This window comes from Pempheris klunzingeri, chromosome 12 (assembly GCF_042242105.1).
Source record: "Pempheris klunzingeri isolate RE-2024b chromosome 12, fPemKlu1.hap1, whole genome shotgun sequence".
In the NCBI taxonomy this organism is placed as follows: domain Eukaryota; kingdom Metazoa; phylum Chordata; class Actinopteri; order Acropomatiformes; family Pempheridae; genus Pempheris; species Pempheris klunzingeri.
The window spans coordinates 17,571,906-17,588,606 of record NC_092023.1 but is presented as its reverse complement, the minus strand read 5'-3'; the positions used below and the strand labels follow the sequence as shown (position 1 = coordinate 17,588,606).

The 16,701-nt window shown below is 41.2% G+C and overlaps 1 protein-coding gene across 3 annotated transcripts in view; it reads left to right on the top strand.

Annotated features, from left to right (window-relative positions):
* Positions 1–556: 556 nt before the first annotated feature.
* The window catches only part of mmrn2a (multimerin 2a), a 34,328-nt gene continuing 18,183 nt past the window's right edge, over positions 557–16,701 (top strand). For 2 of the 3 annotated variants that reach the window (XM_070841327.1, XM_070841326.1), the window contains exons 1-4: positions 557–788; positions 7,616–7,735; positions 10,204–10,310; positions 16,018–16,242. In XM_070841327.1, the coding sequence (XP_070697428.1) occupies positions 565–788; positions 7,616–7,735; positions 10,204–10,310; positions 16,018–16,242 (676 nt within the window). In that variant the 5' untranslated portion in view covers positions 557–564. The remainder of the gene's footprint in view (positions 789–7,615; positions 7,736–10,203; positions 10,311–16,017; positions 16,243–16,701) is intronic. The other variant, XM_070841328.1, reaches the window with a different exon arrangement.

Sequence of the window (16,701 nt, the reverse complement as noted above, 5' to 3'; positions counted from 1 at the left end):
CTTCCTGCGGAGTCCCAAAATCCCGAAAAGGTGATAAAAGATTAAAAAGTGTCATCTGGATGAATCCTAATGACTCTGGTGATTCCTCACTACTACTACTACTATTACTACAACTTCACATGAAATAGACATAAAATTAGCATAAAAACATGTTACAAACTTTAATGTAACATAAGACAGAAAATTAGATCAAACACGGATAGAATATGAAACCCATTGAAAAATAATATTTATTGAAATGTATTGAACATTTTCTGATTCAGGATATAAATCCTCTACATCAGACTCCACAACTGAATTATTATGAACTGAATACTTATTTTTGATGGAACAGGGTAAGAAAAGTTAGGATGTGGATATAACAGCTTATACATGAAGAAAACTGACTTTAATCTGTTCAGAGAAGAAGTGGAGATGTGAGACGCTATGAACACACTCAGGAAACAGGAGGTGTGGCCACTCTCTTCCTCCCTCCTCGTCCTCCCTCTCTCTCTCTCCTCCAGCTGTTTAAAAGCAGCCAGTGGTCGTGCGAGCCTCCAGTCAGTGGTGTGGACAGGAGCAGACATGGCAGCAGTGGGAGAACTGGTGCTGGTGCTAGGCTTACTGGTGAGCGCCCACTGTGAGGTGAGAGCACGAGACCACGAGGTGGAGCTGGAGGAGGAGGAGCTGGGAGGAAGAGGGGCAGGAGGAGGAGGAGGAGCAGCGTTCCCCCCTCACCCCGAGATCCTTCCCCCCGGGGCGACAGAGACCACCCTGGGAGAGAGAGGGAGTTACCTCGCCCGGATCGGGTGAGTCCAAACTACCCTGAACTCAACATCCACTAACTACCTTTTTTCTCTGCTTTTGACCAATGTGACAAAGTTCCATTCACTGAAGAAAGCTGCATGGTAAAGTAGGGCTGAAGCTTTTTGTCAATAACTATTTTGATAACTGATTTATAATGATAATCATAATAATAAACTTTATTTATATAGCAACATGCTTATTGAGGGTGCAGCTCAAAGTGCGTCACAATAACTGAAGAAACAAGAATAAATAAAAACAGCCAGATTAAGATAAAAAGTTCAAACCCTGCACAATAAAACAACGCATTACTGCTGACAGAAGTACCAAGCAGGGAGCGTTTAAATGTTTTGACTACCAGCATGCTCGTAATCGGCTGGTACCACCCAGACTGCTGCACACACACACGCAGACACACACACACCCAGACACACACACATACACACACAGACACACACACACACAGACACACACATTAATTGTATGATTTTATGAGTGTCAGACTGGCAGGGCGTCCCAGTCGTGTTTGTTCTCCAGGTATTAGCCCGATCCGCCTCTCACAGGTTTCACACTGTGCACAAAACAATCTTTAATTGCAGTTATTATTCAATTATTTCATGTCTGAACTGAAAATAAAACCTGTGGCAGCTCTAAGGACGGTCAATCTGTCCACTCTGGTTCAGACTCAAGCGTCTCAACAGCTGCTGGATGGATTGTGATGAAATGTGGTACAGACAAATTCATTAATAAATACAAATAAAGTTCACTTTCTTTTTCTAGTTGGCTAATTAGTATCAGGGATGGATTACTGAGCAGGTGAAACGGGTGCAGGGTCACAAAACGACCACAAACAGATGAAAAACAACCACAAAATATCTAAAATGACCACAAAGAGTGTAAGACGACAACAGAGCGACACAGATATTTGGTATAGCAGGGAGAGGTGAAGTGGGATTAAACATTCATGAGTTTCTCATCAAATCCTGTCTCAAAATACACCTTGCCACACTGGCATAATGGGTCTGAGTCAGCCACTTTGTTTGTCTTTTATACCGCTGATGATTATATATTCAGCAAATGTATTAACTTACAATTGTATATCCCTGTTGTCTGCTTAGTTTAAGTTCATGATGTTTCAATACTGTGCTGTTGGTTTTTACTGTCATGACAGGTGTCCTCAAGTGTTTCAAAAGGCATCTATAAATAAAATACATTATTATTATTATTGTTATAGTTAATATTATTATTATCATGTAAAATGTTTACTAGTGAACCTCTATTTCTCAGTACAGATTTCATTGATAAAAAAAATATAAAGGAATCAGTCACATTTATTATTCTTTCAGAAGAGAACTAATCTGCTACATCATGAGGTTTGGACGCTTGTTTTCGGAGCCGTTTTGAAGGTGTGTGTCACTCTCTGAGACTGACAGACTAAATAAGAGGATTAAATGTCCCAGGGACATTTTTTGGAGCGAGCTCATACAGGCCTCCATCACTATTCTGACCCACATACATACATTAAACTGCAGAACCACTGATTACCTGATAACATGATCCCTGAGGGCTCTTAACAAAACAACCCCCCATTACCTCTATGAACCCCCCCCCTCTCTCTCCCCACTGACCGCCCCCCTCGCTGCTTTAAGGGCATCGTTCACAAATGGAGCTTTTTGTGCTGTGAGTCGATGCTGTGCTGCTGTGTCTTGGAGGTCAGCGTTAGCTTTGGGGTTGATTGGTGGGGGTAGGGTGTGTGTGTGTGTGTAGTGTGGGGTCAACAGGTAGTTAAGTGCTGAGGAAGTAGAGAATGAAACGTTTTGTTGTTTTGCTGCAAGAACAAAACATCTGAAACTTGCTGCAGAGATATAAAGAGAAACTGAGAGACATCTGCAGCATGTGCTCTTATTTTGAAATATATACAAAGTCTTCCTGTCTCTTCCTGTTCTTCTTTCACTGGCACCATGGTAGCCTTCCAGCCTGAGAGGGTTCTTCTGTTTTGGTGTTGCGACCCTCAACCTCTGCTGGCTGCTTGAATTGTTGCTAATCTTGTCACTGAAGGCCTTGTCGTCCAATCCTGTCAAAGTAGCTCAGTGAGGAGGCAAACTTGAGGTCAGACACATTCAGATCAAAGGGAGCTGAACCTGCAGATAACATCATTTACTGCTCATTCAGCCATTATCAGGAGGCCGAGACACAGCTGGCAAATGAAAGGACAACTCTCAAAACAACGTCCAAAGACAGCTCGATAAGATGAATGTAAAGACGATGCTGTTATCACACTGAGGATGACGATGCAGGTGGATACATTTTGCTGCTCAGACATTAAATCTGAACATGAACAAGCAGATGAGGTCTTTTCCTGGGATTACAGACACCTGAAGTAACCACGGAAACTCGCTTACTGACTCATCTTTTATTGTCGAACTTCATTGTTTAGCTTGCGAATAGTTAGGACTGATGGGAAATGGTGTTTGTTAAAATCTGCTAAAAAGATTGATACTGATGAAACAACATCAGATTGTTTTTTTAAAAAAATTACGATCCTGATCTAAACATATGAAGCTATCCCAATGAGCTCTATCTCTGCTCTAAAGCTGGATATTAGGCGACAACAAAGTGTTTCCATTAAGTTCATGGTGCTCTGAAGAGGATGAACCTTTTTTGATTTTAGTTAATTCTGGATCTTTTCCTCTAGTGCCATCCTCAGGACAAACACTACTAGGAGCAGATAAAGTGCTGATATCTGAATGAGTGTCTACATAGTCTCATTATTCAGACTCATTCACAAACATGTTTCAGATCTGAACCCAAACTCCTGGACCCTGCAGCTCTTTCTCCTCCGTCTCCCTCAGGAGGAGTCGAGGTCTCGCTCACATACTGTCTCACATACAGATCTGTCTTGAGCGTGCACCAAAACAAATCCTCCACACAGGACACAATGCAGCTGAAAAAGGACAGTTTTACAGATTACAGCTGTGAGGCAGCTTGAGGCTCAGCAACACAGGAAAAAAGAGATGCCTTCAGTAAAGATTTGAGGATTCTTGGTCCACAATGAGAAGTGCTGTTTGAAAGAAGCGAAGTCTCCTTTTACAAAATGACTGACATCCCAAAATTAAACCAAACGACTGGATGTTTATGTTGGAAAGGAGAAAAATCCCATTTGTTCTCTTTCACAAGGTCACATCTCTTCAGTCTGACGCGCTCAACACAATCCAGCTGTTATTTTGTGATGTTTTGTGACCACAGGTCCTGTTTTACCCTCAATAATGAGGTCAAAGTGGACTGTGTGGACATCTCTACCTGCTGTTTTGATCCACGAAGTACAGAAGAGCCGGATGAAGGTGGATACAGATCAGATGGTGCAATGATAAATGAATACACTCACAGCTAGTCAAAGCGACAGTTCTGCTCTGTCTGTAGATGGGTGACGGTCTAATGTTTAATGTCTAAACTTTTCTATAACTCCGTTATTATTGATATAAGGTCTCCTGGCGGGTCTTTGAGTCTTGCTTCACATTAGCAGAGGCATCTTGTGAGTAGTTGTGAATGGTTTTTATATGTCAAATTAACTTTCTAAGCATTGTAAAAACACAGTGAACTTCTGGGCTAATCACCTCAGCAAAAGATCATTTAAGTCAGAAATGTGCATACCTGATGTCTAGACAATGTTACAAGTTAAGAGGTGTTGATGAGTACATGTCAATAATGTATTCAATATGGATTTAGCATTTATTAGTTAAAATTGATTGACCTGCTTGAAGATCAGGTTGTATTTTAAAACTAACTGGCTGGCTTTCAGTTCCTCTGTGTGTGGGGGGGTGGGAGTTCTTCAGTATATTCTCTCATAATATGTAAGTTGTTTGTTACAAATAGCAGTTGCTGATATGATTTAATATTAGAATATTGAATTTGTTTATTTATTATTCTTACTTTTTTTTACCTGTAAAAACTCTTGTGCTCCACTGAATTCATAAAACAAGTTCAAGCAGGTTCTCTGGAGTTTCTAAATGCATTCTGACAAATGAAGGCAATTCTCAACTTCAGGAAATTACAATCATTCATGACAAAAGTAACTACTGGAATGAATGAAACATCATCTCTTCTGACAGAGAGCATCCAAGGAGGATCCTCAGTTCTCATCTCAGAACAGATCTCCTCACACCTTATCACTGATTATGAGCTGACGATATTAGACAGAGGACCACAGAGGAGGTTCCTACAGGCCTGAGTGAGCCAAATCTGCTGCCCTGCAATCACAAAAATGAAACCACAGGAATTGTAGCAACTTTTTTTTCGGGCCAAGCAAGGACATAGGAGGAAATATGTGAGATTAAGCTGCATCACATGAAGGAGAAAAGATGAACAGGAGGAAAAGGGCTTTGGCTGCCCAGAGTTCAGTCTGACAGGACAAATTAAACCTGAAGATGAAGATGAAAGGTTTATTCTCTGATGTTGTTCCAGCTCCCACAAATCTCCAAATTTCTCTCAGCGCACTGTTGTTGTTTCAAGCTCACCTGTGTATAGAGGAGTGACAGTCTGAAGGTGTGTTTGAATAAAACCAACCCTGTATACTAATTCTGACCTATGTGCTGTATGCTAGCCATACGTCAGAGGTGAGAGGTCACATATCCTAAAACGTTTTGGGTGACACTGCAGTTGGTTAGGTTTAGGCAAAACTATGTGGTTCGGTTTAGGAAAAGATGATGGCTTAGATTAAAAAAAGTACATTAGTTATGAAAGTGAAGCTAAATTAAGCACATGGCGCCCACAAGAAATGAAAGGTGGTCTCCAAGGTCCTGTGGCGTCACATTAATTACATTATGTATGTGTAAGTAAGTTACGTTAAAAGTTACTTTACGTACAATCTGTGACTAAAGTTACTAAAAATATAAAACGTCAAAATAATTCAATGTTGATTTTGGTTTCTCACAGGAAGAGCGGTCTTCTGACTGAAAGCAAAGTGTGACCCATCACTCCATCCACCCTGAACTCCTTTGCTCCTGTTAGATGTAACATTGGTCGTTTTAACCCAGTTGAAAAAATGATTTGCTTTGATTTGTTTTCAGAATGAGGAACAGCTGGATTAAATAAAATTTATATAACACAATATATTGATTTTTAATTAAAGTGAGAGGACATTAGATATTTCAGGAGGACATAAAATGTTTGTCTGGGGACACTGCCCGAGACCTGCTGAGAGGCTACTCTAATTGTTCTAATTTAGTTTAGTTTTTGGTTTCTGTTTAGTTTTTATGACAGTCCACCCTCTCTTCTTTCTGTCTAAAGCTTTTTCTCACTCCATATTGAGGCGTTTTGTGAACGTACACGAGAACCCACAAACCAGCCTGGTCTCACCAAATGGTGAATGAAGTTCAAAAGTCCCATGCCCATTATACACCATCCCATGAGATCATGTTGCACAAACAGACTAATGGGAAACCTCCTGTCCGACTTCACCCTCCAGTGTACATACTGAACTGTTATCTGTCACTAGTTGGCTGCAACACTGTTAATGTAAAAAATGATTTGTGGTGCTGCAGAGAACTGTTGGCCTCCACCCACACCTCCCTCACCCACGGTGAGAAATGTAGAAACATCCGCCCTCTGTTGGAAATTCAAATGTTTTCATATGATGGAGAAGGCCCCCTGGTTCACGATGAAGTTCAGAAAACGTATGAATGTTCTACAGGAAAAGAGATTTAGAGATTTAGATCTATAAATGTCAAGTGGGATAATGTGTTTGTGTTTGTGTAAAGAGTCACTTCCAGAAACACAGCAGCGGTTGTGAAACATGAAAGTGGAGCTGAACTCTTAGAGCTGCTGGTGACGCTGCCAGCCAGAGTCAGCAGATAGGAAGTACTAACAGTCCAACATCAACAACGCAGCAAACACACCATCAGGGTCCACACTCAGGGGGCTTTAGGTTAAAGACAAGAGCAAGCAGGATAAAGGCCAAAGCAAAATAAATAACTTTGTAATATCTACTGTCATTAACATGCAACAAAAACAAACAAAAAGCATAAAAACCTCACAGATGTTCAGCTAGAACAGCACAGAAATGACCGATCACTGCATCAAAGTTGGAGTGCAGCAGTACTTTATACAGGTGTTTGTTTCCATGTTACAATACAGCACCCATGACACTTTGCAAGCACAGCAGTGCCTAAGAATTATGGAAGCTGTTGATAGATGCGCACAAAGCAAGGCCAAAAGGTATCGTAGTGTTACAGAAGGTCTATTAAAGGAATACTTCAACATTTTGGTAAATAGATTGATGCCAAGCTGAATATGTCGCTGCATCTACCTGCCTGCCTTAGCTTAGCTTAGCTTAAAGACTGAAAACAGAGGAAAACTGCTAGCCTGGCTCTGCTGGGAAATAATCCACCTCCCAGCTACTCTGAAGCTTACTGATTATCGTATTTCATCTGGTTTGTTTAATCTGAACAAAAAACTAAAGCGTGAATACGTCACATTGTGGTTTTTAAGGAGGATAATTTGTGGGAATATTTCTTAGCCAGACAGACATGGGTATGGTATCAATCTTCTCATGTAACTCCAAAAGTGTAGAACTACTCCTTTAAGTAAACTGTTGGTGGTCAGTGTGGAGATTCGCCACGTTTGACCTCTGACCCGAAAAAGGAAGGAAACAACAAACTGCAAACAAGTCAATTCAGCAGCAGTTAAAGGCTGTGTGTGTGTGTGTGTGTGTGTGTGTGTGTGTATGTCCCCTCGGGGATGTTTAAATGATGTCATCCATCTTCCTGAAACTCTGTGGACGTGTTATCAGCCAGCATCAGTATCCTGACTCTGTGTGTGTGTGTGTGTTGTGCAGGAACTGGTGTGCCTTCGAGCACAAGCGTGTGATTACCAAGGTGGTGTGCGGAACAGAGAGGTACACCGTCAAGTCTCAGAGTCCCTGTCAGAGCGGGACACCCAACTGTCAGCTGCTCAAGTGAGTACACAGCTGTAATGAGTACTGTAGCATGTGTGTCAGACGTGGAGTAGAGAGTACGACTACAACAATGTAAAAATACTCTGCCACAAGTAAAAGTGTTGAAAGTGTTACTGCGGTAAACGAAGTAGAAAGACTTCTGTAAAGTACCTCAGATGACTTAGTACTTAGTATTTAAAGAATAATTCCAGTATTTTCAAACCTGGGCCCTATTTGTACATGTTCTCAAAAAGTGTAGTAATTGGTCCATTTTGTCAATGGAGTCTGGTGTCTTTGAAGAGAACGATATAACAGCTGTGGTTTGTGGTTAAACCAAAAGGATCTTACCAATCTATCTCAGTAGGGATCCTTTCCACAATGTTGTGAAGCTGAGGTGATCTACTGGACCAATTCTAACACTTTTTGTACCCACCAGTCATTTCGACACCAGAATATGTACAAATTGAGTGCAGGTTTAGAAAATATGTTGTTTTCCTTTTAGGTACTCTTTATGGAAAATCTGTTAGGTACTTTTACTTTGAAATGTCTCCACTGGAGGTGTAGCATCCCTAAGAGGCGGGGTCACGTATGGGTCCAGTTCTGATTGGATACTGAGTGACGACCCAGGAAGTGAAATGTTTTTTGGGTTTAAACAGGCAGGTTTACCTGCTCTGTAACACACCTGAAACATGATGGATGAGGTTGAGACTCTTCAGCTGGTCAGTCTGCCACAAAGTTTCATGTTTCCACTCATGGAAACCTCAGGGAGTCACTTTGTTACAGTTCATCTGAGCCTCTCGTGGAACATGATGGACTACATCAAGTACAAATGTAAGGTACTTGTATTTGTACTTTTTTTCTTTGTATTTTCTTTTCGTGTCACTTCCTCCTTCTACTTCACCACATCTCACAGGAAATATTGTAATGTTTACTACGCTACATTTCTCTGACAGCTTCAGTCACTTTATTGATTCAGATTATCACATAAAACATATGAAGAGTTTATAAAATCTGATGTTTTGTTCTACATTAAACTCTCCCACTGAAACCATTTAAATTAATTTTCCTGATTATCACATACTTTCACTTAAGCAACATTTTCAATGCAGGACTTATATTATATAGTTTATATAGTATATATATATATTTCATATAGTATGGGATTAGTATTTTTACGCCAGTGAAGGATCTGAATACTTTCTTCAATACGGGTTAACCATCAGTACTAAAGGAGAACTCAGGCATTTTTAAACCTAGGCCCTATTTGTATTAAATTACTTGTAGGTATAAAAAGTGTTGGAATTGGTCCAGTAGACCTTAGCTGGCAACAAAGAATGGGCTGTGAACAAGCTACACTGTAATCCTTTGGGACAACTGCACCTGATCAAAGTACGTCCACTAAAAGTGTTTGTTTTTTCCACTGACAGACTCAGATTGTTATTCTAAGTGTCTGATAACATTATGGAAAGGATCCCTACAGAGACAGACCTGTTAGATCCTTTTGGTTCAACCACAAACAGATGTTATATCACTCTCTTCAAACACACCTGACTCCATTGACAAAAACAGTGATTTCACAAAGGATTACATTGCAATTGGAAATCTTTGATTGGGTAAAGTATGGAACTACGATCTTGACAATAAATAGAGATTAATAAAGGCTAACTTGAATCAAGTAGAGGACAAGTTTGTACCAATCTGTAAAATTACACCCCAGAATAAAAAATAAAACTTCCCCCTGGATAGTATTACAAAAATGAAAATTAGAGCACTTTTACTGGACGTACTTTCATCAGGTGCAGTTGTCCCAAAGGATTATGTTGTAGCCATTGCAGCCTGTTTGGTGGCTGCTGGCTGAGGTGATCTACACGTTTCATACCTACCCAGACATTTAGACACCAGAATATGTACAAATATGGCCCAGGTTTAAAAATACTGGAGTTCATCTTAAAACTAGGGAAGGTAAAAGGTTTGGTGAGTAAAGTAAATCCACTGGAGAACAGTATGGATTCGGATGTACAACTGAAGTCTCTGTATTGAATATTATCAGAAGTGACAGGAACAGTTAATAAAATGACCAAACTAAGAGACTGGAGCTGATCCTGAATCCACAGTCACTCCTTCCTGCTACCTCGTTTAAAAAGCTCATTAACTGTAAATTAGATTTTCCACATGTTCTTCAGATGGACACGATGAGGACTTTGTACGAATTCTGTTGAAAGCTCCATCAGATAACAGAGCTGCTGGTGGTCCAGCTGAACCCAGTTTGACTTCAGTTCCTGGAAAGTCTGATTTCTGGAGGAGTTTAAATCTGAGATGACAGGAGCAGAACTCTGATCTGAGATCTGATCCATGTCGACCTCTTCCAGCTTTATCTATAAGTAAAACATATTAAATACAATTCAATTTCAGGTGTCTTTCAGTTTAAAATATCAGTTTTGACATCAGCAAATTTGTCCTGATTTGAGTTATTTTACCTCTGTGTGCAGGGACAAGCTGACCACCCGGCTGGTCTACAGGCAGAAGAAGGAGATCGTCACTGCTCTGCTGTGGCGCTGTTGTCCAGGACACGGAGGAAACAACTGTGAGGACACAGGTGGGTCAGCAAGAGCATCACTTTGTTGTTACTATGGCTTGCTGCTATAGCAACAATGATTACAATGGACACAAGCTTACAAACAGTTGTCTGTTCACTGCAGAAATGCTGTGTCAAATTAAAGGCCAATGATAGCTCATAAATCCTTGGAATAAGAGCAAATTTCAAGTAATCTATTTCAGCCTACTCTGGATGTTTTACAGGCGCATGTCCCTTGTATGTTGTTAAAACAACAAAAATAACCAACAGCACACAATTAAAAACAGTGGAGAAGTTTGTAATCATGGTTTTAAACTGACACAAACTAAAAGCAGTTTTCCTGCAGTTTTTGTTTGCACACGGGACATCGAGCACCAGACTGTGGGACCAGTTTAATAAGGAGGTGATACATGGCGGCAAATGTTTTTTAATGACCATCCCACTGATGGTTAAGTTCAAACCGCCCACTCCTGAGATATTTGTGTTGAGTCCTCTAATGTCCACCTTCTAACAGCTGTCGCTGTTTAAACACTTTGATTTGATGTTTGCAGACCATTTGGCTGAATGATATGAATGTTACGAGCTCCTGTTATAGCACCTTTCTATTATTATTTCAACTACTCTAAGCACTTTACATGACATCTTTATTCACCCTTATTCACCACATCACCACATCATACTCATTCACACACATGCTTCAGGAGCATAGGGTTCAGTGTCTTGCCCAAGGAGCTTGTTGACCCATAGGAGCTGGGGATCGAACCCCCGACCTTCCGATTGAGGGACGACCCACTCTACCACTGAGCCACAGCCGCCCGCTGTAACATCAGTGTGAATGTGCTCAGGTTCAGTTTGTCTCGTTGACTATCCTGTAAGAGGACGAGTTTAAAGTCTCTGTATCTGTTCACGTGGTGTTTGTTCTTAATCAACCAGCGGTTATTTCAGCTCAGTTCTGATCACTTAAACATACAGGAACTCATTTCCACTATTTTCATCTAGTGAAAATCCTCTTATTTCAGACCGTCTGCTCCTGTGAGATTGGAGTTTAGTGCCTCTCCCAGCGCAGCCCTCTAATGGCAAGTTCCCATTAAAGGTTTTTTAAATAAACAGAAAGCAAAGCCTGTCGTGTATTACTGGTAGAGACGCCCGCCCAGTGAGACTAACCTGTGTTCTTGTTCTGTCAAATGCCATCTTGAAAAGTCAACTTTATTCTCAAAATGGGGAAAAAAACGTCATCTTCTGATTCATTTCTCCGCATGCCTGGCACTGATACTGAGAGTTCAACTTGATTCTCGACATTTCTCAACACTTTCACTTAATTCTTGACATTTCAACATTAATTTTGAAATGCATTGATTATCTGATTATTTTTTGCAATCTTGGTACTGATACTCAACGTTTGACTTCCATTTTGACTTTGTTCAGTCATTTCAACTTTCGAAATGCAAAAAAAGAAAAAAATCCTCCTCCTCTCTGTTTTTCCTTATGCCTGGCCCTAATGTGCTCCCATATCTGTCAAACTCCTGCTGAACAGTTTGTTAAAAAAAAAAACATATAAAAATTGATGCAGCAGAACCAGAGATTTTGTCTTTTTCATGCCAGACATTTTTTGCCTACATTACCCACAGTGCACTTCTCCCTCTGACAGCTGTGCAGTAGATATTAGTGTTATTCTAGCAGTAGCTGATGTATCTGAGCTCTGCTCAGCTCAGCTCACTTCCTTCTATCCACACACCAACAGTCTTTTACTTTGACAAACTTGAAGTCTTCAGCCCTGACCGACGCTGACTCGAGTTGCAAAAATGCAGAAAAACACTGAAATCAGCCTGAGAGCCATCTCACGCTCAGACAGAAACACAATCAACAATCAAATGTTATAAAGTGACATTTCAAATTTGAATTAGTTTTATAATTGCATGATTTTTAATGTACATAAATAAGTAGAATACATGATTAAAGGATAAAGGCTGTGGATGTAGCTGTCCAGTCTGCACTGTTGGTCCAGTTTGACGAGTGCACAATAATAAATATAGAGACGCGTCACTGCTGCCGCACTCTGCTTTCTGCCTGTTTCTCTTCATTCACTTGGTTCTATTTTTAAGCAACTTTTTACAAAACAGCCAAAGTTTGGTATCGCTCAGGAACTTAATTTAGTCCAGAGTGTGTGTTTGTGTGTGTGGGAAACTGCAGTGTTTACCAGATGTCTGAGGGAGGACGTCCTCTCTTTCTATTCTCAGTCTCTCTTGTTTGTGCTGAGACTCGACGTTTATCAATGAAAGTTTCCCTGCCATCTTTTCTAAAATTTGTTTCTATCATCAGACCATCAGTCCACTTTTCCTCCTCATCGCCTCTGTGCTTCAATCAATTTTTAATCACGACTCACAGCTCGAAGTGTTAAACAGCAGAAAATGTTTGGTTTGTATAAGCATCTACTTATCCCCTCTCTTTTCCACAAGTTAAGTTGTCACACAGTAAAACAAACTAACTAACCGATCAAGGCAGCAGTAGACCAGCAACGTTTGTGTAAAATTAGTGTTTTTGTCAATGGAGTCTGGTGTCTTTGAAGAGAGCAATAGGATGGCTGTTTGTGGTTAAACCAAAAGGATCTTCCAGGTCTGTCTCTGTAGGGATCCTTTCCATAATGTTGTCAGACACTTGCAGCCTGTTTTGTGGCTGGTGGCTGAGTTGATCTAGTGGACCAATTCCAACACTTTTTACACCTACCAGTGATTTAGGCACCAGAATATGTACAAGTAGGGTCCAGGTCTAATACAGGAGTTATCTTTTAAGTAGAAATACACTGACACTAATTTTCTGCTGGTGTGGACAGCCACAGATCAACTTCTCATCATCTTACTTTCTGAATGTTTATTCCCTATAACTAGAAACACACACACACACACACACCGAGTCAGTGTCAGAGCTGTCTGACTCATTCCAGCTGCTTTAACAAAGTGAGGAAGCTGTGAAGTGCAAAGCGACGCTTGGCTTGGATAAACCTTCAGCTTAGGTCAGGATAACGTCTAACCTCCCTCCATCCCCCTCCAACCCTTGGGAAGAAAGTGTACGCCAGCCACTCCCTTAGGACCCACAACCAAGGTCACCCCCGCAGCACCCTCCCACATCCTCGGCCTATAAACACACAGCGACTCACACCCTGGAAGAGGTAGAGTACGTCACAGTCGTGATAAAGGTTTGTTATCAGTACTCTTCAATGCTGTATGAAGAGGTCAGAGGTCACAGCAGAATGACGGTAGATGAGACTAATGTTACTGTGACCTGATGAAGGAAAGGAAGATGGAGTGGACAGGGAGGGGGGTTCACAGGTTGTAGACTGTAAGGTTTGCTTGTTTTAAAGGTCAGCTCCAGCATCATTAACACTGGGCCCTATTTGTACATATTCTGCTGTCTAAATGGCTGGTCGGTACAAAAAGGAATTGATCCAGTAGATCAACTCAGCCAGCAGCCACCAAACGGGCTGCATTGGCTGGAACATCATCCTTTGGGGCAACTTTGTGGGTTTAACCACAAACAGTTGTTATATCGCTCTCTTCAGAGACACCAGACTCCATTGACAAAAACCTCTAAGAACACAGGAGTTACAGGTTTGCTGCTGTCTTGATTGCTTGGTTTGTTTGTGTTATTGTGCAACTTTGGTGTTTTAAAGGTTTAGTATGGATTCAACACAATATTTGTGGAACACACAGTAACACAAAGAAGCTTATTGATCGAGGCAACATTAGACTAGCAGCTCCTGTGTTCTGCAAGGTGGTAAACTTTATGTACCTACCAGTCATTTAGACACCAGAATATGCCCAACTTGGGGCCAGGTTTAAAAATACTTGCGTATACTTAAACACACACCAAATCGGTCTGAACAGGAAACTGAGCCACAGTGTACAGAAGATGAAATATTTTTACCATGAGTGGCACGGAGAACTCTGAGAATCAAAACAGTCAATGTTTTTGGAAAAAAGTCTGACTAAAATAGACCTTTGGCCTTTAGAGGTTTGATTTAACAAAGAAAGACAAACAAAGACACACACACACACCTCGGCAGGGTACAGTCCGCTCCCACCACGCCTCCGATTGAGTGGACTTCCTGCGAGCTGAGGTCGATGTAATAAAATCATCAACAGAACTGCAGTCCGGCAGAAACAGACTGGACACAATAACAGGAACACCTTAAACGCCAACGCCCCCGAGGTGAGTCATCACTGCTGAGACACAATAAAGCCAAACTTCACAGCCCAGACACACTCAGACTGTACAGGTGTTCGTATTATTCTGTCCACCTCATAACATAAACATTTAACCAGTTTCAGCATCTTCATATTGAGTCAAAATGACTTTGTGAGGCTGTAAAAAGCTGTAATTGAAGATGTGAGAGGAAATTAATCGAAGTTGGAGGACTGAAAGTAGACAAAGTGGCAGTTAATCTTGATTTAGATTTATTGCTGGTATAGAGAGTCCCCCTCCTCCCACTGAACCACCATGGGACCTTAAGTGAGAAAAAAATCTGTACAGTCGTCAACATCAAGAGACAAATACAGTTTTGGTCTCATTTGAATTGTTCCCCGAATCACTCACATGTTGTTTGTCAGTTTCTGCATGATTGCTTCGAGCATTTTGCGTTTTTTCTCCCTTGACAGTTTCTTTCCACTTCCTAACATATAGTTGCACGCAGGGATATGCTGCAGGCTTCACTGTCTGACTCAGCAATGCTTGATCAGGATGCATGGTTCAGTTTTTGACCCTCCAAGATTTCACTGACACTTTAATTTCATTGTTGTAATCTGAGGATGGAAACAGGACATGTGACCAACAAAACCTGATACGAATGTGATCTGTGGTGTTTCCGCTATGATCCAGGGAGTCCCATTGTGAGAAGTCGTCCTCTATAAAGTGGCGGGCACGTCTACCATTTGCCTACCAACCAGTCAGATCAATAAACCATATAACATAGTTCTAACTCTTGCTGAAGCCAGTTGGGATGCAAATGTGTTGATCTTTGCTCTTCTTTTGAAGGAGGAGATCCTCTCCAATTCAGTTGGAACTGATATTTTAACTGTAAGGTTGGGTGATAATTTTTTTATTCTCATTTTATCCAATCGTGTTTACTGGAGATCACCGTCAGGTAATCTGATCATAGAAGGGAGAGTATGGTGAGTGGAAAGTGCCAAATATTGTGACTTCCCACTCTCTATTTTCTAAGAAAAATCTGTAAAACCAGCATTTAAACTGTCAGCACACCACTTTTTACAGTCCTTTCATGTTTCTCCTCTTCTTGGTGATTCTCCAGTGTTGCAGAGTGCGTAAATTTCTGCCCTGCAGGTCACTGATACAGAGCTCCTTGTTCCTGCTGCCACTCTGATTCTGTCCCCAGCTGAGAGTCAAACAATGAAGTGAGCAAATGAGCAAAACAAAAACTGAGGAAACTCCGCTGAGAAATCCACAAGTACATCAGCCTGTTTCCCATCAGCCCCTCTGTCTCGCTCTCTCCCCGTCTGTCTGATTTCCTGTTGATCTCTCTGTGTCTCAGTTCAGTTTAATGTGATTCATCCTGGCTGAGGTGATCTACTGGATCAATTCCGACACTGTTTGCACCTATCAGTCATTTAGAGACCAGAATAGGGTCCAGGTTTAAGGCTGGGAATATTCTATACTGTTGTTAGTGTCAACAGATCACATAAAAGCCCAGCTAATTTCAGCTCTCTGTGCATTTCAGACGTCCAGGCATGGCAGCAGCTGCAGAGCGGGGACCCGAACCGCGAACAGAATGACCAGCAGGCAGATATCGACAAGCCATATGACACTGACTACCCAGACAACCAGCACAACACCACCCAGCACCCGGGCCACGGCCATAGTCCCGATCACTCATTAAACCAAGCCACAAACACGCATGACCAACAACACCACCTCCACCGGCAGCAGGAACACCACGGTCCGGGTGAGTTTTGGTCAAATGTGACAGCATTGTTAATTTTTCCTGCTTTTAAAAGTCAAAATGTCTGGTGAGAAGAGTGAATTATGGGATTTTGGTGGTATTTCATTTCCTGTAACAGAAATGTCACCTGCTCAGGTGTCAATTTAAGGTTCCTAATGATAGAATAGTACAACAGTCACAGGGGGACACTTTACTGTTCTCAACTTTTACTTCAATACATACACTACACTTTCCTCATTGTACATTATACATACATACTTTCACTGTAGGAACATTTTAAGATGATGTAGTCAAGGCCTGGGTTCTATTTCAGAAATAAGCCCGGCTTTTTTTCAGTGCAAAAAAGTAGACTTGTCATTGCTGCTTCTCTACCTGTGACTGAGTGAGGAGATGTTTTATGTTTGTATCTATCTTCTCAAAGTGTTCATGCACTAGATACTATCTGCTGTCCCACAATGTCTC